Source organism: Plecotus auritus (assembly GCF_963455305.1).
Source record: "Plecotus auritus genome assembly, chromosome: 2".
NCBI lineage: Eukaryota > Metazoa > Chordata > Mammalia > Chiroptera > Vespertilionidae > Plecotus > Plecotus auritus.
The window spans coordinates 161,009,955-161,037,428 of NC_137771.1; the positions used below are offsets into that span (position 1 = coordinate 161,009,955).

A 27,474-nucleotide genomic window follows, 5' to 3' on the forward strand; every position below is an offset into this window, starting at 1 on the left:
GGAGAGCAGTTAGGGGCAAACAGGCTGGCAGGGGAGCAGTTAGGCATCAATCAGGCTGGCAGGGGAGTGGTTAGGGGGTGATCAGGCTGGCAGGCAGAAGTGGTTAGGGGCAATCAGGAAGGCAAGCAGGCGAGCAGTTGGGAGCCAGCAGTCCTGGATTGTGAGAGGGATCCCAGATTGGAGAGGGTGCTGGCTGGGCTGAAGGACACACAACCCCCTGTGCACAAATTTCATGCACCGGGCCTCTAGTGTGTGTGTGTGCGTGTGTTGCTCATTATTGCTAACCGTAATCGTAGTGATGCTCTTGAGTTACAAAGGTTGGTTTCCCTAAGAACCAAGAACACCTTTTGGTAACTCTAGAAGATTCACCTTGGGAAGAGCCCTGTAATATATGAATTTGAATCAAGCTCCAAAATGAAAGTGCAAAATAAGGTGGGTTCTCAGGAGTGTTGCCATCTATTACAAGGTGTGAACAGATTTCTAAAGAGCTGTGTTAATCACAGTCCTTAATCTTGAGAAGGCCTTGGATTATTGAAAAACATTCTATTCCTATTGCTCTGGTTCTCAAAATAAGGTTAGTAAAGAGGATGTTGGAATGCAAAATTAAGTTTTGACATGTTTTGCCTTTCCTTTAAAGTGATAGATTTATTAGAGTCCTAAAATATGGGCTTGTTTTGGTTGGCTCCCTCAAAACCTTAATCACGTGTTTTATGTCAAGTTTCTCAACCAGTTACCATATTTATACATATTGGGCAGAAGTCCCCTTTCTCTATTATTAGTAACATCTTTAAAAGTTAGAGTTAATAATTTTTTTCAGGGGATTTATAATCTAACTAGAGGCCTGGTGCATGAAATTCATGCATGGGGGGGGGGTAGGTGTCCCTCAGCCCAGCCTGCACCCTCTCCAATCTGGGATCCCTCTCACAATCCAGGACTGCTGGCTCCCAACTGCTCACCTGCCTGCCTGCCTGCCTGCCTGCCCGCCCCTAACTGCCTCTGCCTGCCAGCCAGCCTGATCACCCCCTAACCACTCCCCTGCCAGCCTGATAGATGCCTAACTGCTCCCCTGCCAGCCCAGTTTCCCCTAACTGCCCTCCCCTGCCGGCCTGGTCACCCCTAACTGCCCTCCCCAGCTGGCCCAGTCACCGCTAACTGCCCACCCCTGCTGGCCTGGTCGCCCCCAACTGCCCTCCCCTGCAGGCCTGGTCCCCCCCAATTTCCCTCCCCTGCAGTCCTGGTTTCCCCCCAACTGCCCTCCCCTGCCAGCCTGGTCACCCCTAACTGCCCTCCCCTGCAGGCCTGGTTTCCCCCAACTGCCCTCCTTTGCAGGTCTGGTGCCTCCCAACTGCCCTCCCCTGCTGGCCTGATCACCCACAACTGCCTTCCCCTGCTAGCCATCTTGTGGTGGCCATCTTGTGTTCACATGGGGGCGGCCATCTTGTGTGTTGGAGTGATGGTCAATTTGCATATTACCTCTTTATTATATAGGATATAGGATTAGGTAAACAGTATAATCTCTTTCTATTATGTTTTCTGATTCTGATGATATGTGAGAAATACTTTTAGAGATATCTTAGCCTGTCCCAAATTGAGAATATATATTTCAGGGGCTAGATGTAAAGTTTTGTCTTTGAATCTAAATGTCCTCCCACTTTATTCCAGACAGAAAATAAATTCTTTAGCAAAAAAACTAGGAGAAGGGTGGGTTTATTGCTAATTCTTGCCTGTAGAAAGCTGGTTAAGATTCTTGAAAAACAGGCTTACCTGCTTTACAAGGTGGAGCCTCATATTTCAAAATGAACATATGGAAGTAAATATTGTCTCATATTACATCCCACATATCCCTAATTCAAAGGTTAAGGGATCTTCTTTTTAAAAAAAGTTTTTATTGATTTGAGAGGAAGGGAGAGGGATAGAGAGATAGCAACATCTGTGAGAGAAAAACATTGATCGGCTACCTCCTGCATACTCCTACTGGGGATCGAGCCACAACCCAGACATGTACCCTGACAAGCAATATTGTATGAAATGGCTTTTTTTTTTTTTTTTTTTTTTTTTTTTTTTTTTTTTTTTTTACTCACTGATATAGTCCTAATTTCTGGCACAGAGCCCCAAAGATAGAAGTTGCTCAATACTTGTGAGATGAATGGCTGACTGAATTCATGGAGGTTTACTGAGATGAGCATCTGAATTTTGTGCCTAATAGAGAAAATGATCCTACTCATGTGAAAATAGTTTCTGAGTTCATGACTGTAAACATTTCTTAAGGTTAACAAATCATGTTTCTCTTTTTCTTATTCTCAGTATTTTCTATACAAATTTCCTGAAGATGTGGACTCAGTTGTCATTAAAGTTGTATCTAAAGTGGCTTATCCATGTTCTGTCGTCTCTGTCCAGAATATCATGGTGAGTCTTAATAACTTGTCAACCTTCCAGTGTGTAGCATTATATTGTCTCAGGATAAATGAGAGAGAAGGGTGGAGGACATGTCTGTGTATCTCCTGCCAAACTGCTAATTACTAAAAACAGCAATTTGGGCAGTCAATGTATACAGACATTGGTTTGAGGCAACAGAAAATAGTTGACGCCTCACCAAAATAAAAAAAAAAAAAGGGATAAAAGGAGGCAAGGAGAGAGGGTTGATCATGACAAAGTACAAGGAAGATGAAGTTGTGGACCTACAGGAGAAAAAATAGAAACCTACCACTTATTCTAAGTTTTTAAAATGACAAAAACTGTATGATTTCACTCACATATGAAATAGAAAACAAAAAAGTAACAAACAAACTAATAAAACAAAAACAAATTCATAGGTACAGTCTACAGAATGGAAAAGGGGGTGGGGAAAAGAGTGAATTGGGTAAAGGGGGTGAAATATATGCAAAGGAAAGAACTAGACTTTTGATGGTGATCATGCAATAGAGTACACAGATAGAGTTAATGATGCTGTACACCTAAGATTTATACAATTTTATTAACCACTGTTACCTCAATAAATGTAATTTAAAATTTTTTATTGTAACTTTAGGCCCTTTCTATCTCTTCAGGTTTTAATTTAAAAAGTGAAAAGGTATTAGAAACCTTAGGACAACTTTTCAGTTCTCTTTCATATAAAGAGACCTAGACTTTAGAGGACAAGCACCAAGTTTTAGGAAACTGTCTTATGACTGTTCTGGGGGAAAACTTTTTATGGTTTATGGCTTAGTAAGGAACTCCCACTCTGTGTGTGCAGTATGTGCAGCATAACATGATATGATGTTAGTGATGATTTCTTTTTTACCCCTCATGTACATTATAGTGCCCAGTGTATGATCTTGACCACAATGTGGAATTTAATGGTGTCTATCAGTCCATGACCAAGAAAGCTGCCATCACACTACAGGTGAGACATCACTTCTGTGGTCACTATTATTGATGACAGTGTGTCAGTTTATCTACTGCAGCAGCATTCAAAGGGAATGCCATTCACTGTGTGCCTTGGATCTCTTCCCTTTCCAATTGGTTTTAAAAAGAAACATTGAGCCTGGCTGGCGTGGCTCAGTGGTTGAACATTGACCTATGAACTGGGAGGTCACGGTTTGATTCCAGGTCAGGGCACATGCCCAGGTTGCAGGCTTGATCCCCAGTGTGGCACGTGCAAGAGGCAGTCAATCAATGATTCTCTCTCATCACTGATGTTTCTATCTCTCTCTCCCTCTCCCTCCCTCTCAAATCAATAAAAATATATTTTAAGAAGGATGGAAGGGAGGGAGAGAGGGAGGAAGGGAGGGGGGAGGGAGGGAGGGAGGGAGGGAGGGAGGGAGGGAGGGAGGGAGGGAGGGAGGGAGGGAAGAAGAAAAGATGTGCATGAAATCAAAACTTGGGCGATGCTGGACAATGCTACTACCAGGTTCCCTGGGGAATCTTGGGAACCCATAATGCAATGGGACATACTAGTATATCTGACAGGCTGCCTAGAAAGAAAGGTAAAGGCAGAATATTTCAATCTACTCAATGGGTGATGCAAATTTAGGGTAAAGTTATCTCATCCACTGAAAGCAGTTAAATGTAAAAGAAGAATTTGTATTAATAATAGTAAGCAAAAGAGGACGTCAGCTAGGCAGAATGGACAGCCTTAAGGAATATGGGGTGATAGAGGGATAAAGGAAGACAAGTATTTGGTGACAGAAGATGATTTGACTTTGGGTGGTAGACATATGCCAGGAACCAATTCCAGCATGTAATAATTACAAGAGTTTCACCAAAAGGTTGGTGAAGCTTGGGCAGCTCAACAAGGGTGAGCCACATATGTAATTACCTGTTGGAACGGCTAAACAGCACTTCCCCCCAAACCTGAATAGGATAATCGTTTGCTGCCAGACAGCTCAGGGCATTTTATTGCCTCCTGTTGGCCAAACACCTGAACAGCTGTAGGCTATTCCCCAAATTGACAATGCTTCTGTATATCCTTTGATACCCTACACCAGTGGTCAGCAAACCGCGGCTCACGAGCCACATGCGGCTCACGAGCTGCAGTTTATGATTTGCCGACCACTGCCCTACCTTTGGAAGTGCATATCTCCACCTTGCCTTAGGACAAATTGTATTAATAAAAGCAGGGTCCTGAGTCGAGGAAAGAGTCTTCTAGCTCCTTTAGCTGAAGATCCTCTGACCCCCCAATGCCTTTCAAAATTATCTTCCGTCCTTGGGCTCCTTCTTGAATCTACGCATAGCCCCTTTCTCCAGAATGCTAAACCCTTTGTAAGGCTGGGAAAAGAACCCCGGCAGACATACAATGCAATATACAGATCATGTATCATAGAAATGTACACTTGAAACCTATGTGGTCCTGTTAACCAATGTTACCCCAAGAAATGTAATTTTAAAAACATTTAAAGGAATATGGACCATATTTGTGCAGCAGTTTGCCTTTTCGACATTTGTAATTAAATTTTTATTTCAATGGTAATTGTATAATTGTTACTTTTCTTTTGGGCCCATGATTCTGTCTTTGGCCATTTTCTCAGAGATACCAGAAATTTTGGGATGTTAAGAGAAAACAGAGTTGTAGAAATAGAATAGACCTTAAAATATAATCTTCCCGGAGAGAAACCAAGATGGTGGCATGGTAAACACCTAAACTGCTGCCTCACACAACAATTTCAAAACTACAACTAAAAGACAAAATGGACATCATCCAGAACCACAGGAAAGCTGGCTGAGTGGAAATTCTACAACTAGAAGGAAAGAGAAAAATCACACGAAGACTCAGAGGAGCCGCAAAAGGCTGAGGTACAGAGACACGAGCGCGGAGAGGACGGGCGGCTGAGTGCCTGGCTGGCTTTCTCTAGCAGGAGGGAGATGGAAGCTCCCAACTGCACTGAACCCCAGTTCTGAATGCACTGAACCCCATTTCCAGGCAGGACCCTGGGGACCCAAACTCATATGGGGGGAATCTGGACTGTCAGGAAAAGAGAAAAGCACACGGAAACTCAGGGGAGCCACGAAAGGCAGAGGTCTGAAGGCACACGTGCGAGTGGGCACAGAGAGGATTGAATGCTAAGTGTGCTGGCTTTCTCTAGTGGGAGGGAGATGAAGCTCCCGACTGCACTGAACTCCAGTTCTGGGTGAGAATCTGAGAATCCAGATTCATTGGGGGAGAAACTGGACTGTCTGGCAGTGGGTGAAACTCAAGGGCAGCTTTCTCTCAGAGGTGCTTGCAGCTATTACCACGGGACACTGAGACATAGGGGCCTCATAGGGCAGGGCTGATGAGACTCCACCCCATCCAAGCTAAGCACAGAGGCTTTTGCAATTTTACAAGTCTTGTCTCATAAGGCTGTCTCCAGCACAGAAGTTCTCCCAGTGTAGACACAGCTGATCCTCACAGCCAATTGGCCTGGAGGTCAATTCTTCCCAGTGATACCAACAACAATCAAGACTTAACTACAACAAGGCTGTACACACAGTCCACAAAGGGATGCACCAAGAGTGTCCACCTCAGGTAACTAGGGAGGCTGAGCCACTGTGCCCTATAGGACACCTACCACACAAAGCTACTCTACCAACTCAGGAATGCAACGAAAATGCGGAGACAAAGAAACAGATCACAAATGAAAGAAATGGAGGAAAGCAAATGACTGGATATAGAGTTCAAAACCACGGTTATAAGGTTTTTCAAGAATTTCCTAGAAAAGGCCGATAAATTTAGCGAGACCCTCGAGGATATGAAAAAGGACCAACTAGAAATTAAACATACACTGACTGAAATAAAAAATATTACACAAAGACCTAACAGCAGACTAGAGGAACGCAAGAGTCAAGTCAAAGATTTGAAATACAAAGAAGCAAAAAACACCCAACTGGAAAAGCAAAAAGAAAAAAATGAATCCAAAAATTTGAAGATAGTGTAAGGAGCCTCTGGGACAACTTCAAGCGTACCAACATCAGAATTATGGGGGTGCCAGAAGAAGAGAGAAAAATACTGAAAACCTATTTGAAGAAATAATGACAGAAAACTTCCCCCACCTGGTGAAAGAAATAGACTTACAAGTCCAGGGAGCGCACAGAACCCCAAACAAAAGGAATCCAAAGAGGACCACACCAAGACACATCATAATTAAAATGCCAAGAGCAAAAGACAAAGAGAGAATGTTAAAAGCAGCAAGAGAAAAACAGTTAGTTACCTACAAGGAAGCACCCATACGATTGTCAGCTGATTTCTCAACAGATACAATGCAGGCCAGAGGGGAGTGGCAAGAAATATTCAAAGTGATGAATAGCAAGAACCTACAACCAAGATTATTCTACCCAGCAAAGCTATCATTCAGAATTGAAGGTCAGATAAAGAGCTTCACAGATAAGAAAAAGCTAAAGGAGTTCATCACCACCAAACCAGTATTATATGAAATGCTGAAAGGTATTCTTTAGGAAGAGGAAGAAGACAAAGGTAAAGATAAAAATTATGAACAACAAATACATACCTATCAACAAGTGAATCTAAAAATCAAGTGAATTAAAAATCTGATGAACAGAATAAACTGGTGAATAAAATAGAATCAGAGGCACAGAAAGGGAGTGGATGGACAATTCTCAGGGGAAAAGTGATGTGGGGGGTGCGGGAAGAGACTGGACAAAAATTGTACACCTATAGATGAGAACAGTGGGGGGAGGTAAGGGCAGAGGGTGGGGTGGGAACTGGGTGGAGGGGAGCTATGGGGGGAAAAAAGAGGAACAATTGTAATAATCTGAATAATAAAGATTTATTAAATTTAAAAAAAAATCATCTTCCCAACCATGCTTCATTCATGGATAAGGAAACTGGGACACAAAGAAGTGAACTTAGAGTCAAAGCCAGGACTAACTCAGGTTTCCTGGCTTGTCTTTGCCTCCCTAAACTAAACTATTTAACTGCTGACTGTATGACTTTTAGGAAAGTCATTTATCATTAGACTAGAGGCCCAAGATTCGTGCATTGTGGGGGAAGGGGGTGGTCCCTCAGCCTAGCCTGCACCCTCTCACACTCTGGGACCCCTCAGAGGATTTCCGCCTGCCAGCTTAGGCCCAATGCCCTCGGGGATGGGGCCTAAAATGGCAGTCTGATATCCCTCTAGCAGTTGGAGGCTCTCGCAGTCCGTGACCCTTCGCTCCTTACCACCTACCTGCAGTGGAGGCCGGAGAGGCTCCCGCCACCACTGCTGTGCTCGCCAGCTGTGAGCCTGGCTTCTGGCTGAGCAGCGCTCCCCCTGTGGGAGCACACTGACCACCAGGGGGCAGCTCCTGCGTTGAGCATCTGCCCCCTGGTGGTCAGTGCACATCATAGCAACTGGTCGTTCCGCTGTTCGGTCTATTCGCGTATTATGCTTTTATTACATAGTTAAAATAATAAAAATCTAATATAATTTTAAAATAAAGCTTATTAATTTTTAAAAAATATTAAGTATGAATTATTAAACATAGGCTATTGACATTATTTATGTGGTACCTATCTTTCTTATCATAAGAACGTATCATAAGATTGTTATGTCTTATGCAGAAGAAGGATTTTCCAGGTGAGCAGTTCTTCGTGGTGTTTGTGATAAAGCCTGAAGATTATGCTTGCGGAGGATCTTTCTTCATCCAGGGTAAGAGATAGTGAGAGTACTTGGCTACTTGTAAAAACCTGACCCAGGGGAATGGAAGGGAAGTCAAAAGCTTACTTTGGCCCTTTATGACCATTTCTAGTTCCCAGTAAGTGAGGGCCATCAGCCATGACATGATAAGGCAGCTGAAAGATACTTGAGAATAAAATAAAAGAAAATGATAAATCTAAAAGTATTAGTGATACTACAAAAGGTCACTTAGTGCATTGTATCATTTCAAAATCTTGTGCTCTCTCAGACCACATAAAGTTGGCTCTTCACTCAACAAATACTTGTTACTAGAAAGTAATGATTTGTATACAGCAGACCAAGGTCCATTTTCTAAGATTGGTTTGGTAGCCAAGAGTAATGGAGCCACTTACATTATTCAGTAGTGATCATTTCCATAAGGATGTGCAAGGAAAACCAAGTTCTCAATTTTGGTTGCAAAAATTTAAACCTTGCAAGATAGCAAAGCAGGACAATGACAATGATAGAGGTTGTGTGGGCTCTGAGGCAAATGCAAATGGTTATCCGGTTACTCAGTAACTACCTTGGGAATGGAATAGGTTGTTGGAAAACACAGGTCCCCAGCAGCTGATGTGATATGTGATCAACACAGGGAGATGTTTATTGTTGAGTGTAACATGGTTTCCTTGGTATTTAGGTGAAATTTGTTCCTGTATTCTTTAATCTCTTAATTACATCGCTTTATAGAGTTTTGCTAATGTCTAATGTTCTTTGTTAAACTACATGCTCTTTGGTGACTCTATAAGAAAAAACAAGTTCTCACTAGCTAGAAAATACAAGCCAAAATACACAGTGGCTTCCTATTTTCGTAGCTGTTTTCTTCATACGTCTGTGGCATGTTGAGCCATGTGGATATCAAGTAAAGGGTCAAGCCTTCTTCATTGAGCAGGGAGGCTGAAGTCTCATTTGCCTCAACTGCATCCAATTTGAACATTTAACCAGAAGGTAAATTAGATGATATGAATGTTTGAGAGTTAGGTTTTCCTCTAGTTCTTGCTAAAAGAAAATTTAGCAACCAGAGTTAATTTTGGACCATTTTTGAACAACTGTTCAGATGAGAGGTGAAGAGCCTAATATCTGACCCATTTTTCCTTGTTCTTTTTTTTACCAGAAAAGAAGAACCAGACCTGGAATCTACAACGAACAAAGAACCTTAAAGTGACAATTGTTCCTTCCATTAAAGGTCAGAATTGGCTCTAGGGTTCAGTGGACAGATTCCTATGTCAGGCAGTCGATCATATAATTCAATGCTAACGTCATCCCACCAGAGAAACATTATAAGAAAACTAATGTTTACCTTAGATAGAAGAGAGAATCAGAGCATTTTGTTAAATCCCTTCCAAAAAGAAAGGGAACTCATTATGAAGCTTTACACAGGCAGCTGTTTGTGGATAATGTCTGGGTGACCTTCAGTAGCTCTGCTGCTTTAAATGGAGGCATCTCAAGACTTAAGAACGAGTATGATGAAGACAGGACTTTGAATCTGTTCTATCCCATTCTTGGTCCTCTTTTCTCCTGACTAAAGTTGTTTCTCTTTCCTCAGAATCCGTTTTTGTGAAATCCATTCTTCTCAGCTTCCTCATCTTCTTCTCCTTCTATTTGGGATGCCTACTGATTGCGTTTGTTCATTATATCCGGTAGGTCAAGAGTTTCAAGAAATTAACCCCATTGCCTGTCTCTGCTTAGTAATTGGAGCATTAGGCTTTAGAACCATATTCTAAATGAGGCAAGTTACTTAACTTCTCTGTATTTCAGTTTCCTCATCTGTAAAATGAGATAATAATTTACTTCATAGAATATAACTGCAGTGTTTACGTCAATGTTCTGAACGGAGTAAGTGCTGGTAAAGTGTTAGTTATTTTAGCAGGAGTAATTTTATCAGGAATTAGTTATTAATAGCAGGAGTAATATACTTTGATACTACATTCTTACTGTTGTAGCATCAATTTTCCAGTAAAATGTCCCTTAAGAGAGAGACAAAAGGGAGATAATTAGGCTATGATCTAACCAAGGAAATGCCCTTTCTGAGAGTTTGGAGCTCATCTCTCCTTGCCTCCTCAGCAGGCCTGAACCTTGGGAATTCCATAGTTGTGGTCTCTGTGAAACAACTACGAAAGCATGGCAGGAAGTTTATATTAAACAAATGTTCTTTCTCCTCTCCAACGTGTAAAGAAAACAAAGCCAGCATAGAGTTTTCAGCTTATTGGGCAAGCTCCCATCTGTAAAAAAACCTCATGGTTCTGACAATGATACAATCATCTCAGTGATGTAGGCCTATCTCTGACTCAAAAATAACTGCTTTTTGTGATCTTTATGAAGCTTTTCAGTTAATAAACTGATATAAAAAACCCTGGGATTATCACTGGTCATATCTGGAACAATCTCAGCACCAAAACAATTAAGGAGAATAATTAATTATAAATCTTTGCAAAAAATAGAAATTCATGAATCCATATTGATAAAGAAAGGAAGGGAGGAAGGGAGGAAGGAACAACCTAAATCCTGCAGATACACATCTAATGAAGTCAACACAGTTACTAAAACTGGTACACATTAGGAAAAGGAGTTATTAACAAATATTGACAGTGTTAAGGAGGGCGTTTGTCTACAGCACAACGCCAAAATCTGATATAAATATGGAGAGAGTGCTGGAATTGGAAAATCATTGTTTTGTATAGATCAGGTTAAGAATCATCAATGGAGACTAAAACTAGGAGAAAAATCTGATGAGGATCAAGATATTTTCATGGCCTTTAAGTGTATCCCCACAAACTGCTTAGTAGTTGTAAGGGGGGAAAAAAATAGTAACCACACAGTGAAGAAATCAGACAACGATTGACTGGGTGATCAAAATTAATATGACTGAGGAAAAGATAAACATCATGTGCCCCCAGATGTGACACTCTGAGAAGAGCACACATCACATGTTCCAGCTAGAAATGCATATTTTGAATATAACCACATGGAAAAATTAAACTAAAAATGACAGTCATGTTATTAAAATTTGTCATAAAAGACAAAGGCAGGCTATGAAAATGTTCCACGTTAAAGGAAATTAAGGCGATATGACAACTAAAGACAATACCTGATCTCAGACTGGACCTATTACTAGAAGAAAAATAAGCTATAAAGGACATTATTAGGTCAACTGATAAAATTTTAATAAGGCAATAGATTAGATAAGAATATAACATTAATGTTAAATTTGCTGAATTTGACAACTATACTGTGATTATGTAAGAGAATATCTTTATTCTATTTAAGCCTAAAATTTCATGACATTTAACTTACTTTCAAATGGTTCAGAAAAAAAATGAATATATACCAATTTGTACATACACAGAGAGACAGACTGATAAAGCAAATGTAGTAATATACTAACAATAAGTGAATGTAGGTAAATGGTATGTGACTGTTGTATTCTTATAATAAGGTCTCCATAAATTTGAAGTTATTTTCAAATAAAAAGTTAAAAACAAAGACTCCAGTCTACAGGTGGATATTATACCTAAAAGTACATACATTAATTATCAGCTCAATTAATTTATCAGATTACAATCACTAACATTTAACAAGTACCTGCTCTGTGCCAAACTCTCTAAGCAGATGATCTTGTCTAATGATCCACAGCAATGGGTACTAGTATTATCACCATTTGATGGTGAAGGAAATTGAGGCATAGAAGATGAAGCAATTTCACCAAGAATTCACAGCCAGTAAATGAAAGAGCTGGGGTTTGAAACCAGAGAGATGGCCTCTAGAGCCTTAGCTCTTAAGCAGCCTGGTCAAAATGGGTCCAGAGTGGTCAGGGCATGTGAGGGAGGGCAGCCTCCGCATGGATTCACTTGAAAAAAAGGTCCAAAAAGCTTCCAGTTTTGACTCAGATGAGCTTCAGTGTCATGGAATAAGAGGTTCACCTCTTCGGCTTCTCTTAGGAAAACTATCTCTACTCTTGATGTTTTAGATTTGAAGAGATAGGATTTCACCTCTTTAGTTAGTTAACATGCATAGTCAACACACAAACAGACAAAAAATTAATAGCTGGCTATCAATCTCTCTACAGTTGTTATTCAACCTACTGAAGTGAGCACAGTTTTTCAAAGTTGTGCTATAAGGCTCTGTTAAAACCTCGAGCTGCCAGATTACTTTGCTACAGTCAATTGCATGAGCAGAGATTCTTTCCAAATAGAGACAAACTGAAAATAGAAATCTGAAGACATAAGAACTAGTTGGCATTCTAAATAGGGGAATAGACTGAGGGAAAATGCTAATACAACTCTTCCTTCATTGAACTAAGCAGAAATAACAAAGTTTTCTACAAAACCAAATGAAACTAGTTCTGGAGCATAAAGCCATTTGCTCAGTGAGTCCCCTGCCCCCTATTATTAAAACATGTGGGGCTTTCAGTACCTGCTATGAGATTAGGATGGAAACACTGGTTAGAAATATGTCCTGGCCCTCAAAGTGTTTTTATGCTATATTCTCTTGAACTCACAACTAAACACCATTTTCCTCCCTTTCTCCAGATTCTATCTATTCTGTATTTTTGGAGCCCCCACAATGAATGTGCAGGTCCTGGCCCAAGCACTGCATACAAATTCTCGTTTGTTCCTCTCAACCACTCTGCCAGACACTGAGTTCAAACTGCTCAGTTCTGGGTGCTTATCCTTCTCTCGACACTTGTATTAGTTATCTATTGCCATAATAATGCTGCATAAAAATCAACCATAAAAACTTCAGTGGCATACATCAATAAATATTTAAGTTTGCTCACAAATCTGTGGGTCAGCTGGACTGGGCTGAGATCTCAGCTGGATGTGGTAATAGAATGCAACCAGCTGGCAGGTCATCTAGGAGCTGGCTCTGCTAGACTGCCCTCAGCAGTGCTGGGTCTCCCACCCTACCGCAGACTAGCCCTGGCTTATTGTATCTCCAGGAGAGATAACAGAAGAGTGTGAGGCCTCCTTAAGACGAGGCTGAGAAATGGTATTACTTCCCCCTCATTCGGTGGGTCAAAACAAGTCATGAGGCCAGTCCAGATTTAAGAAGTGAAGGTACGGACTCCACTTTTGATTGAAGGAGCTGGATACAAGATGAGGTGTAGCCATTTTCAATGTCTAGCATAGTTCTCATTTACTATTTTTGCCTTTTCTCACTGGATAGTGCCTGCCTCACCCTGGCTTTGTAAATCATTGAACTCCTCTAATGAAAAATTTTATCAGCTCCAAAACCTAAGGCAAGCGTGGGTAAAGCCTGTTAATACAAATGCACAATCCAAACACATCATCTTTAATGAGGCCAAATACATAATTGCTTACCAGTTAAAATCACTAAAATTGTTTTTAAAGGGGACTTCACTAGAGCCTCATTTGAACAGCTAGAACGGTTGGGCCAAAATTGTAACTGCTCTCCTTAATGATATGCCTTTTTCATTCAACAAATATTTAGTTATCATTTCCTATGTGGCAGGGCCTGTACTAGAGGTGAAAGATACAGTGGTGAACAAGACAAGCTAGAGTCATGCTCTAATAGAACTTACATGGTACAGAGAAAAACATATAAGCAAGGAAGCAAGTAATAAAATAATTTCAGCTAGAGAGAGAAGAATAAAGACTCTGGTGTGATAGAGAATGATTAGATTGGGGAAGCTACTTTAGATTTAATTTATTCAGCAAGGAAGACCTCTCAGAACCAAAACTTGAATAGCAGAAAGGAGCCAGCGATATGAGGATCTGGGGAGAGAGTGACCCAGGCAGAGAACAAGAGCAAAAGCCCTGAGGCAGGGATGAATCTGCTGTGTCTAGAGAAAAAAAAGATATGAAGAGAAGTTCCTCCACCAAATATACCAGGATCAGGAGTGTGCCATTTCTGGAGTCCCCGTCTGGAAGAAAATAAGAGCATATACCAAAGTACAGGTGCAATTTTCCTCCTCCTCCACTCCAGCCTCATTCAAAAGGGAGGTTCACTTTGGGGAAGAGGGTAATTCACATTTAAATTTTTGGTAGACATTCTCAAATGGTATACATAATTTTTAAATAATAGCTATTGAGATATAATTCACGGAACATAAAATTCACTCTTTTACAATATACAGTTCAGTGGTTTTTAGTGTATTCACAGTTGCACAACCACCACCACTAATTTTCATCACTTCCAAAAAGAAGCCCTGAGTTTACTGAGATTACAAGATACAAGATCAGTATACAAAAATCAATTGAATTTCTACACACTAGCAATTTACAATTCAAACATGAAATTAAGAAAACAACTCCATTTACAATAGCATTAAAATAAAATGCTTAACACATTTAACTAATTAAAACTACAAAACATCCTTGAAAGAAATTAAAGAGGACTTAAATGGAAAGATGTCCCATGTTCATGGGTTGGAAGACTTAATATTGTTAAAATGGGATAGTAGATAGAATAATGGCCCCCAAAAGATGTCCATATCCCAATATACAGAACCTGTGAATACATTACTTTACAGGACAAAAGAGATTTTACAGATGTGATAAATTATGGAGATTATCCCAGATTATCCATATGGGTATAATGTAATCACAAGGGTCCTTATATAAAAGGGAGAAAAGAGGGTCAAAGGCAGAAGGAAGAGATGTGATGATGGAAGCAACGGTTGGAATGATACACTCCGAAGACAGAGGAAGGGGCCATGAGTCAAAAAGTTGAAACAACCGGGAAACCAAGATGGCGGCATAGGTAAACACCTAAACTGCTGCCTTGCACAACAATTTCAAAACTACAATTAAAAGACAAAACGTCTATCACCCAGAACCATGGGAAAGCTGGCTAAGTGGAAGTTCTACAACTAGAAGGAAAGAGAAAAGAGCATTGAGACGTGCACAAGCACTAAAAAGCTGAGGTACGGAGGCGCGCGAATCGGGCTGGCGGCGGGCGACTGGGTGCGCTGCTTTTTTCAACCCAAAGGGAGACAAGCTCCCGATTACTCTGAACTCCAGTTTCTGGGGAGACACTGGGGACCCAAAATCCTATGGGGAGAAGCTGGACTGTCTGCCATCGGGTCGGAAAGTGAGGGTGGCTTTCTTGCAGAGGTGTGCGCAGCAATCATTGTTTACTGCGCTGGGGCGCAGGACACGGGGACTTGGAAACGCGGAGATGCAGAGACGGCTGACTGGCAGCTATCGCTGTTTGCCATGCCCTAGCCTAGTGACTCCCTGAGATCCTGCCCTGCACAATCTACAAACCCACCCAAGCTCCACGCAGCAGCTTTTGCATATAAATGGCCTGCCCTATTGCAGTTTAACCTAACAAACTGCAGCTCTGGTCAGACAGTTCCAAAACCTCCAAACCCCAAGCAAAGAGGAGAAAACTGTAGTTCTCGCTGTAGCACCTGCTAGGTGACCTCAGACAGTAGCTGACCTGCACCCCATTGGAGATCCAGAAGCTAGTGTATCTAGTGGTCAGTGTGAGACAACACCAGATTTCACTACTCACATCCATAAGTGGCACATTCAAGAGGCAGACTCAGTGAGCACCAAAGCCCCACTGAAGCAAGTCCTGCCCCATAAGCGTGTCTCCAGCACAGCAGTTCTTCCACTCCATCAACAAAGGGAAGCAGCAAAATGCAGAGACAAAGGAACATGTCACGAATGAAAGAAATGGAGGAAAGCAAACTACTGGACATAGTGTTCAAAACCACATTTATAAGGTTACTCAAGAATCTTCTAAAAACCACCAGGAAACTTGATGAGACCTCCGAGGAGCTTGGTGAGACCTTCAAGGACCTTAATGAGAATGCCAAAAAATGGAAAAGGACTAGTCAGAAATTAAGTATACACTGTCTGAAATAAAGAATATACAGAAATTCAACTGTAGATCAAAGGACCCCCAAGAATCAAACCAAAGATCTGAAATATGAGGAAACAAAAAACACCCAACCAGAAAAACAAAAAGAGAAAAGAATCCAAAAATATGAAGATAGTGTAAGGAGCCTCTGGGACAACTTTAAGCATACCAACATCTGAATTATTGGGATGCCAGAAGAAGCGAGACAGCAAGATACTGAAAACCTATTTGAAGAAATAATGACCGAAAACTTTCCCTACCTGGTGAAAGAAATAGACTTACAAGTCCAGGAAGCACAGAGAACCCCAAACAAGAGGAATCCAAAGAGGACCACACCGAGAAACATCATAATTAAAATGCCAAGGGCAAAAGACAAAGAGAGAATCTTGAAAGCAGCAAGAGAAAAACAGTTAGTTACCTACAAGGGAGTACCCATATGACTGTCAGCTGATTTCTCGGCAGAAACTATGCAGGCCAGAAGGGAGTGGCAAGAAATATTCAAAGTGATGAACAGCAAGAACCTACAACCAAGATTACTCTACCCAGCAAAGCTATCATTCAGAATTGAAGGTCAGATAAAGAGCTTCACAGACAAGAAAAAGCTAAAGGAGTTCATCACCACCAAACCAGGATTATATGAAATGCTGAAGGGTATTCTTTAAGAAGAGGAAGAAGAAGAAAAAGGTAAAGATAAAAATTATGAACAACAAAATGACAACAAATACATACCTACCAACAAGTGAATCTAAAAATCAAGTGAATAAAAAATCTGATGAACAGAATGGACTGATGAATATAATAGAATCAGGGACATAGAAAGGGAGTGGAATGACAATTCTCAGGGGGAAGGGGGTGTGAGGGGTGCGGGAAGAGATTGGACAAAAATCTTACATCTATGGATGAAGACAGTGGCGGGGGGTAAGGGCATGGGGTGTGGTGGGAAATCAGGTGGAGGGGAGCTATGGGGGGGGGGAAGAGGAACACCTGTAATAATCTGAACAATAAAGATTTATTTTTTAAAACAAACAAAACAAAAAACAAAACAAAAAAGTTGAAACCACCAAAATGTCCACCCAAGTATAAACAAAGAAATGTAATATATCCATTCAATGGACTATTAGCCATAAAATGACTGAAGTGTTGATTCATATATCATATAGATGAGCCTTGAAAACATTAAGTGAAAAAAGCCAGTCAGGAAAGACTACATATAGTATATTTCATTTACATGAAATTTCCAGAATAGGCAGATTTATAGAGACAGACAGTAGATTAGTGGTTGCCAGGAGCTGGGAGGAAGGGGAATAGGGAGTGACTGCTAATAGATTTGAGATTTCTTTGGGGGATGATAAAAATGTTCTCAAATTAGGTAATAGTGATAGTTGTACAACTTTGTGAACATACTAAAACTCACTGAATTGTGCATATTAAAGAGTGTGTGAATTTTATGGTATGTGAATTATCTGAAAATAAATTAATCTGAAAATAAATTAATGAATTTACATGTGTGTGTGTGTGCATGTGCACATGCCTAGGGATAGAACTGCTAGATTATATGGTAACTCTATGTTTAACTTTTTGAGGAACTGCCAAACTTTTCCTAAGTGGCTACATCATTTTACAATCCTATTAGCAATGTATCAGAGTCCCAAGTTCTCCACATCCAAAGGCCCATTTTTAAGAGATTCTAGCAGACAAATCTGCAATAAAGTCTATAGAGGACACATATAAAATGCTGAGGTTTTCGTTGCCTTAGGAGCATGTGTATGTGCTTTTCTTGCAGGTTTCAGAGAAAATCCATTGATGTAAGCTTTGGTTCCAATGATGGTAAGAAAAATCCCTGTTTTCAAATCAAATTGATGTCATGTATATGGTAACACTCCCATTGGGTACTTCTTTTAAGGTCTCTATGCCCTTTATAATTTCCAAACCTTCCCTTGGTTCCTAACCCACAAAATACTCTAATCTGCAGCCTTTCTACAGAAAATGGAGCTCAGTGAGAACCAATAATTACTGAGATATAGAACTCATACTGAAAACCTTTACTTGGAGCGTCCCTTGTAATTATCCACAAGTCCATTTGTCAGCCATTCATCCTTTTTAAAAGTAAAATCTTTTCGAGGATATAATTTGTTTATACCTATCCCCAAGTTGATTTATGAACAATATTAAAAATGTATTGTTAACTCTAATTCAGAGTTTACTTTTCCCAAATTGAGATAGAGGTGTTGTGTGTGTGTTTTTTTTTTATTCAAGTAACTAGAAAACTGAAATATTTGAGACTAGCAAATATCATAAGAATAATAACTCTGAGAAATCCAGAGTAATTGATTATCCAACCATTGTAATATGCCCTTTCCTCCACTCTGAGAATTTGAACAAAGGAATTCAATTGCCTGATATTTTTTATCAAAACTTAAAAAAAATCAAATGTCTTCATTTTTTTAAATTGAGTTATATAACACTGTATAAGTTTCAGGTATACAACATAATGAGTCAATATTTGTATGTTATGTAAAAGGATCACCACAATGAGTTCAGTTAGCACTCATTACCACACATGCACATTTTTTTCTTGTGATGAGAACTTTAAATATCTACTCTCTCAGAAACTTTCAAATATACAATACAGTATTACTACAGTCACCATGCTGTACATTAATGACATTCTCAGGACTTACCTATTTTATAACTGGAAATTTGTACTTTTATGTATGTCCTCATTTTTGAAAAGCCTACATCAGCATGAGTTTCACAGTACTCATACGCCATTTGGCAAAGAGTGATCATTTGGAAAAGGAATGATAAGTGAGACTTGATTTTTAAGTCACAAGCAGCAGATGTTTAGTTTGTGTTATCAACACTTAAATGAACCCATGGAATCTTAGAAAGACACAAATTGAGCCCCTCCCCCACACACACAACCAGCAGGAATTTCCCCCCTGCTTCTTCTCCTGCCTTCCTTTGACTTTTGTCTTCCTTACTATCAGCATGTCTATTTTTTCAGCCACCCAGGCAATTTTTTTAAATAACATTCAACAGCCACTATAAGAGACTGTGAAAGGACACCTGCTTTACTGTCATTAACATGCTAAATACTTTCCCTTTTATTCATAAAATGTTTGGGTAAATTTGCCTTCTCTCTGGATTTCACCTTTTTCTCTCCAGTGCTCCCCAGGTTTTGCTCTTATTTTATGCCTGGTTGAACTTAGAAAGCCTAATTGGTTGGATCCCATTCGGTGCTCTGTGAATGAATACTCTGTTATTTTTATTGTATGAGTGAAGTAATTTTATTATTATAATGATAGTTAAGGGAACACCATGTTCAGAAGACTCTCCTGAACAGTGAAACATAGGTGAACAGAGCTGAGACTTGGGCCAGATGATTGTCAAAATCAAGAAGGCCCTGAAAATTATCTAAGAGCTAGAGGTGCCCTTCAGATGGCAGAAGAAATTTATGAGTGACCAAAAGAAAAGGAAAGGAAATGAAAGGAAGGGAAGGAAAGAATAAAGGTGCATCAATTAGGTTTCATGTGGCTGCAAGTAACAAGAAATTCTATCTCAAACATGCCTAAACCATATGAAGCTCCTCTCCCTGGAAGTTGAGCAGAAAGTTGGGCTTCAGGACTGACTGAGTCAGGTGGCTCTGGTCCTTTCCCTGCCGTTTCCTTGGCTCTCCATTGCCCTCAGTGCTGGTGGTGAGATGGATCAGGTTTATACCTTCACTTGACACTCTCCAGAGGGAAGGACTTTTTACAGAAGCACCCAGCAACTTATTCTCACTTTATTGGCCTATAGTGAATCATATACTTATTGGTAAACCAGTCCCTGCAAAGGAACATATTTACCCACAGATCCATTAAGCCTACTTATAGAATTAGGATGAGATCACCTTTTGCTAAGACCAGGGTTTCTCAAACTCAACATTAATTGACATTACAGGCCAGATAGGTCTTTGTTTGTTGGGGGCTGTCCTATGTATTGCAGGAAGTTCAACATTTAACTGCATCCTTCACCTCTACCTACTAGAATGCAGCAGTACACTCCCTCCCTGTGACAACTCAAATGTCTCCAGACATTGCCAAATGTCATCTTGGGGGCAAAACATTTTCTCCATTCCTGAGAATCACAGACCTAAACACACACGGACTGCCAGGCACAGGTGAGGATACCTGAACAAAATCCCAGCTTAGTTAGAAAGTATGGAATAAGAAAGTTCACCACAAAGGGCTTTGAATAGGGTGGAAATAAAGAATCTTTGTAGCAGAGAGACTACAGGGAAAGATCAAAGATAATACAACTCACGTCACAGGACCACTAGTGAGAGGAGACTTACGTGATTTAAAACAAGAGCAGAGAAGACAAGATCTACCCTAGAGAAAAAACCAGTTAGTGACTTTTTTAAACATATCAAACAGAATATTGATAAGCCAACCTCAGAGAGGGACTTTATCTGGAAGCTTAAGTGAGACATTCAGGGAGGAACCTTTGGAGAGGACCAGGATTCATTCAGAATGTCTGTCTCTCTCCAGGGCCAAGATTAGTGTGACTATGGAGCTACAGGCAGTTCAGTGGAGCTCAGAGCTCCAGGAAATGCCTTAGGGGCTGGTGGCAGCTCTATTTTAGTTAGGTAACCACAGGAAGGCTGCATCTGGAGAACCTGCCGACTCCTCTGCACTTGTTATTCTTTGACTTGTCTGCAGTTCTTTAAGTTTTATATGAAATATGTCAACATTGGCTCCAACTATCCTAAAAAGACAAAGAACTTATTTTATACTTCATTGGATAAAAAAGGAAAGGAGACCCTAGAGCCAGATGAAGCGGAAATAGTGCTGGTAAAAAGCTTCTTCAGTCCTTGAAGGGACAATGTATTCTCCATTCATCACTTAGGACTTAAAGCAGGGTTCTCTGAGGTCATCTGAAGAGTAGTAGGAAAAGCTCTGTGCTTTAAAAACCTTTCCTCCACTGGCTCTATCAGCAGAGAAACCCATATTTCTCATCATTGTTAAAGAGTCTGTACAGAAATTCAGACACCAAGTGGGAAGAGAGATGAATGAAGCATACCTCACAGGCTTGTGGGGCACCTGAGCTGTCACCACGAACCTGGGTGTAGCATAAGACAAGGTCACTTTTTCAAGTGAGGAAGCTTGACAAACCTGTCAGGTTTGTACATTTAAGAACCATATGGCCAATCCAATGAACCCTTCCCTGGATAGAGCCATTGTTGAGTCAGCCTCTCAGCAAAGAGCAGGGTTCAGAGGGAGTAAGACAAGTAGTGTGTTGAGTCTGGAGACACCAAGGAGCACAGGTCATCACCAGGCTCTGGGGCAATGGGTCTCAATGCGAGTCCTGACTCGCTACTCTTCTTTTTCCAAATTTCCTTGACTTTTCTTGCGCAGTTTTTCCTTAGAGTGGAATTTTATATCCCTCTACAAAGATTAGTGGTTTCCTTCATTTTCTCCTCAGCTTTTGAAACAAAACATGAAATTAGTTGGGGTAAGTAGCCAACTGACATAAAAATGGAATTTCATGGCAGCTAGTTCACATCATTTCCAACTCCCTCTTCAGCTTCCAACTTCCTGCGTTCAGAAATGGGAAGAGACAGGTCAGTTATAAATATGAAGTCCCTGCAAGTTCCAAATATGCTCAGAATGAAATGACATTTTTTTCCCCTCACACAGAGCATTTAACATAAAGAGCAAGCATGCAAGCATATCTTTTTCTATGTTAGTAAAGTAGACAGATGGCAAGGGGGTTGTGCTCAGAGAAAAACACAACGGAACAAGTTTCCTCAATTAGATTAGCTCATTCACAACCTTATAAGTTTGCTTATTTCCAGCCAGAACATCTTGGTCTGTCCTATGAGCTAATATTTTTGTATTTAATTCTGCTTTCTCAACACCATAAGATAAGTGTAAAAATGGCTTGCCTTCTAGGACCATTGATCATACTTGAAGTTTGGAAGAAAATGCTTTGGCTTTTTATTCTAAAAAGGTTTAGACATAAGAAAAATTATCTGGTGTTGACCCATCGTATATTTAAATTATACCTATAAAAGTCCACAGAGTTCAAACATTTTACGTGCTGGCAATTATATTGCACATGAAACTCTTGATGTTCTTAATCATCACAGAACCTCTGCTGTTGGCTCAGAATGAGGCAGAGCAAAGTGCAGAAATGAGTGACACATCCAAGTCTAAACAGACCTACACAGCTGGCTTTTTCTTTTTAATGGAGTTGTCACCTAACAAAACAGTGGTTGTTTTTGTTTTCTCATTTACTTTTTAGTTTTTGTTTGTTTGTTTTTTCTCTTTTGATCACACACACACAAAAACCATTGGCTCCCACATCCATTACAACCTCCTGCCAAAACTGGCCTCATCATTTTCCTATGTGCACTTCTACTTACCTCATCAGAGGGCTTCTCAGTAACACCAAAATGCCAAAAATTCTGGGTTAAATTATTTTAGTGTCATTCTTCACTTACTATTTGCACATTTATTTTTTTTTAATTAAATCTTAAATAAGGGACAGAGGTTAGTGGTTAAAAATAGGGAGCTTCCACTTGAAAAGGAAAAAAAAAATGTGAAAAGGACTGAGGGAAATGTAAATGGAAAAGACTGACTATAGCACCTAGGGATACGATCACTACAGTGATTTTTGTGAGACTTCCCACAATGAACTAGACAGAAAGAAGGCAGGAGCATGGCCCAGTAAGGAATCACTGGCAAGCACAGCAGCCAATCTAAAGAGCGAAGATTGTGCTTATGGTAGTGGAGATGCATATGAGCCTCAACCTCCTTGTCTCTTTTGAAAGATATTCTGGAGCACTCCACCAAAGCAACATGCTTACTGCCAGTTATTCATATTTTGAAGGAAAACCCTTGTGCTTCTTTCAATTAAGAAAAATTTTAACTGAGACCAATATAATAAACCAATATCCATCCAACATCAGAGTGGCTCTGGGCAAATTACTTCATCTCTCAGCAACTCCCCTTGTTGTCTTTAAAATGGTGATAACAATAGTACCCACTTCATAGGGTTGTTGAAAAATTTAAATTCTAGTAAAGAACTCAAAAGAGTGTCTGATGCACAGTAAGCTTTCAATAACCATTGGCCAATAGTAGTGATCGTAGCAGCAGCAGCCGCAGCAGTAGTAATAGTAACAGAAGCGTTAGTAGGAGGAGAAATGGTGGTGGTAACAGTGTTAGTACTTGTTATAGTACTAATATAGTCAATAGTAGCAGCAGCAGAAACAGCAGCAGAGTTCTATGCTGTAACTATGGCCAAATCTGTCCTAGGTCAAAAAAGTCAGTCAAACTGTAATCACCATCTTCCCATAACACTGTTATGTGCTCAAAGATTTAATCTCTCATTAAGAGTCTGAAAGTAACCTGTTTCTATGCCTGGAAATTGGATGAAAAGTAGAGATGGTGTTGATACCATGCAATTATGGGTAAGTCCAAGAAAAGCCAGGGAACGTATTTCTTTAAATAATAAGAAATACATCAAGGGATCTCCAAGCCTAGGAACAATGCCAGGGAGTCTGCATTCTGAGGGCCCTGGGAATAGCCTTGCCTGCCAGGAATTCTGCCATTAGCTCCAAGGTATTGCTGTCCAGCTGCTGAGCCATCAAAGTGAGGAAGGCAATTGAGTCTCCAAGGCCATCAGGTATCTCTCATCGTTTGGCTAAATATTTTGGACTTGAGATTTAATTTTTCTTCTCATGGAGGAAATAAATGGACACACAAAGCGTAAAACAAACAAAACAAAACAAAACAAAATGGAAAGCCTATAAAGTTGGCTTGCAAAACTGAATGATTTTACTGCCCACTAGTGGAAGTGTAGTTTGAGAGCTGGATGAAGAGAGCCAACTGTGACAAATGATGAATTGTTTGAGGCTTTGGGTCCTTTTACATGTGTTACACTCTAGTATTAATGTAAACTATAAAGATCCATGCATTCAATGAAGAAATAGAAATATATTTGCAGTGAGGATATGAAAGAATATTCTCAGTTATGGCTTCACTGAAAAGATATTTCCCTACAATAGTACAAGAGACTGGCAAGTTACATATTTTTTTGCCTGTATTGCGACAGAAGCAATCGCATCTCTCAGAAGGAAGATTTCAGTAAGGAATCCCCACCAGCCCGACAATATCCCAGATCCTTGGCAAAGCTCAGGAGACAGTAAAGAATCGTTCTCGTGCGTCTCCACAGATGAGTGTGGCTCCCGGAAACGTGACGGCACGAAGTCAGAAACTGCCTAGATACCTGCTCAGATGTATTTTTTTAGAATCTTTTTCTCTCACTGACAACAACCTCTTGGCAATAGATACTCCTATTCTACCTCCTAAATATCCCTCAAAATAACCAACGTTCATTCACATCCTTAGTTCATGTTGCTATTATTTATTGCTACAAGGAGTGCGGAAATTTCCTTTCCTATCTGGGCTTTTTCAGCCTGTTGTGAGGGTTCTGCTAACTGCTGTAACAAGTAAACCTCCAAATTACAGTGCCTTAATCACAGGCGTTTATTTCGACATTTTTGTTCAGTGGTGGCCTTCCTCACAAGGATTCGGCACCCATGCTCCTTTGTTCTTGTGATTCTGCAATACTGTCCAATGAGAATCATCAGCTTTTCTCTAAAGTACCTAATAGTAAATATGTTAAGCTTTGCCAGTCATACAGTCTCTGTCAAACCTGCTCATTTTAGCTAAAACCAGCCATAGACATACCCAAATGAGTGTGACTATATCTCAATTAAATTTTATATATGAATACTGAAATTTTAATTTCCTATAATTTTTACCTGTCATGATGTATTATTTTCCTTTTGATTTTTCCCTCCAATAATTTAAACATTTAAAAATCATTCTTAGTTCGAGGGCCATAGAAAAACAGGTGGCAGGCTAGATTTGGCCTGTAGGCCACAGTTTGGTGACTCCTGTATTAGAGTAAAAGAATATCAAATTTAAAATATTGTGTGCTGATCATTTAAACTACTTAGAATTGTGTTGTGTTCGTTTTAGCAACTGGACATAAAGTGTTTCCCTCTTTGCTTTGCTTTTTAACAGGCTCTGGAACTCTAGCGGTATCACATCCCATTGCTGCCAGCACCCCCGAAGGGAGCAGCTACGGGGCAATAGGTATTTCCTATGAGTCCATTCATGGAAGTGCTTCCTAAGTCTCCAGCCACTAATGACTGTGAGAGTGGGCAAGGCAGTCATCACATAAGACTGTATGGTCTTTATAAGATAAATTGGTTGGATGATCTGGAAGATTTCTTCCAGTTGTAACTTTCTCCAGTTCTATTATTCTGTTTCTTGGATTGCTAGCAACACTTGAGCAGAATTCCCTACAATGGTTTGCCATCAACCTCCCAAGGTCCCCATGGAGATTTTTTCATATCCAGCCTGACTAGGACTTGAAAGATGTGTCAGAGTCTGATGTCAGTGAGCCCAACCTCAACTGACGAACTGTTTCATTCTCAGGTTTCAGGGGAGTAAGGGTGGTAGGAAGACTAAGGCTGAGCTGCAGGTGAACATGGCTGAAGCCTCCCAGTCTTTCCTTTGGGCTAACTTCATAATTGAACCTGCTCACTGCCACCCAGTCATGCACCTGGCAACCCCCAGAGTTCATTAAGTGGCCTGAAGGGAACAGAATTCCAAGCCCTGTCTTGTTGGAGGAGTGCTTTGACGCTTCCATGCACTTTCATGACACTTATTGGCCTATGAATGCTGTACCTCAAATGTCAGTGTAGAGGGACTGGGATCCTGTATCCCTGCCCTATTGTTCTGTAACTTTTGAGAAGCATGTGGGCTCAGTGCAGGCGACTTATTTCTGGCTCTGCCAGAACAGGAGCTTTTTTTATTGTTTAGCCATCTGAACAGAAGAAATAAAGCGGAAGTAGGCTCAGCACATGTGTTCATCAAGCTGCACAAATTCCCATCTGCTCTGGGAAGTGTTCACGGGAACACAAGGATTCCTCTTCCTGAGAATGTTGCTTACATTATGTAATCCTAGATGCGGCATGTGGGGGATTTCCGTGTACAAATACTTGATCCACAAGCCATGTAGAGCTGCTGGATATGGGTGCGCTGACAAGTATACGTGGTAGATGCTATACATAACTATGTGCATGCATATATTTATATACTTATGTTCATATTTTAAATATGAAACATGAAATATAGCATATTATCTTTGCATCCAATAGTTAACAGAGCAGATGTCTTTATATCCTTAAAAATAGAAGAGGAACAGTAAAAGTTTGTTGAGGAGGAATTGAGAGAAAGATCATGTGTTGTGGGTAAGGTGTTAGTTTTTACTAGTATGAGTCAGCACTGTGCTTTTCGCAGAGAAGAAGGGCAGCTTGGGTTCTTGGACTTTGGAAGGCAGATGAGCGTTCTCTGTTTCAGATGAGTCAAGCTCCAGTCCCGGCAGGCAGATGTCCTCCTCTGATGGGGGGCAGCCATACCATTCAGACTCAGACAGCTCCGTGGAGGAGAGTGACTTCGACACCATGCCAGACATTGAGAGTGATAAGAATGTCATCCGGACCAAGGTACCTCTGCCTGGCTGTCCTCTCTGAAGCGCAGTTGATTACAACTTCAGCAATGCCTTTGTGTCCTTTATTTGTTTTCCTTCAGGAGAAAGTCTTATTTCCCAAAGGGCTTTTTAGATAAACTAAAACTACAGACTAGAAGCAATCCTCTAATTAGCACTTCTGTCTGGAGGAAGAAAATAAGAACAATAAAGAGAATAGAGTATCAGGGTCTGAAGTGACAGCTTGTGGACAATAAAGGAGGGAGGGATCCAACCAGATGGAAGAACAGATTCACTGAAGGGTGTAGTTGGGAAAGACTTTCTGGTTATGTGCATATCATCCTTTAGGAGTAAAGTGTACTTCTTTCTGGTGCATACTTATTATATTGTGTTTATCTGGGAAGGTGTATGAAGGTGAATTGCATAGTTTCAGTCCTACAATTCAAGAACCACACTGTGGACCTCTTTGAAAACTGGGAAATCCAATTCTTGAGATATAAGAAGCATTCGATTCCCAATAGTTTTTCCACATCAGCCAATCCTTAATAGTCCAAGAAGAAATACTAGGATTTTTATTACGATATTCTGGGATAAGCAAGATTAAAAGAAAAATCTTGTTAAATAAATTTAATTACCTAGTAAGGGATTGAACTGAAATTTGTAAAGCTCTCCTTTGTATCTTATGGGGGGGAAAAAAGCAAGTACAGTTTTGCATTCTCTCTTTACTTGGCTTCCCAGATGTTCCTTTACCTGTCAGATCTGTCCAGGAAAGACCGGAGAATCATCAGCAAAAAATATAAGATTTATTTTTGGTGAGTAGATGACCAAGAGGGCCATAGTTATCTTTATTAAAATTTAAAGGTTTTTTTGTGTAACTTTGTTACAGGTTTTAGTGTTTAATGAGGCACAGATATAGGTGTTTCAAAAATCCATGCCACATCCCATAGGAAAAATAAACTATAAAAGGCAA

At 40.3% G+C, this 27,474-nt stretch overlaps 1 protein-coding gene across 1 annotated transcript in view; it reads left to right on the top strand.

The window, feature by feature from the left end:
• SIDT1 (SID1 transmembrane family member 1) overlaps positions 1-27,474 on the top strand; it is a 115,855-nt gene that overhangs the window by 61,344 nt on the left and 27,037 nt on the right. The window contains 9 exon segments of the mRNA XM_080655418.1: positions 2,305-2,406; positions 3,299-3,382; positions 8,015-8,102; positions 9,241-9,312; positions 9,673-9,766; positions 17,740-17,783; positions 25,034-25,105; positions 26,378-26,523; positions 27,243-27,316. Coding sequence (XP_080511544.1) covers positions 2,305-2,406; positions 3,299-3,382; positions 8,015-8,102; positions 9,241-9,312; positions 9,673-9,766; positions 17,740-17,783; positions 25,034-25,105; positions 26,378-26,523; positions 27,243-27,316 — 776 coding nt within the window.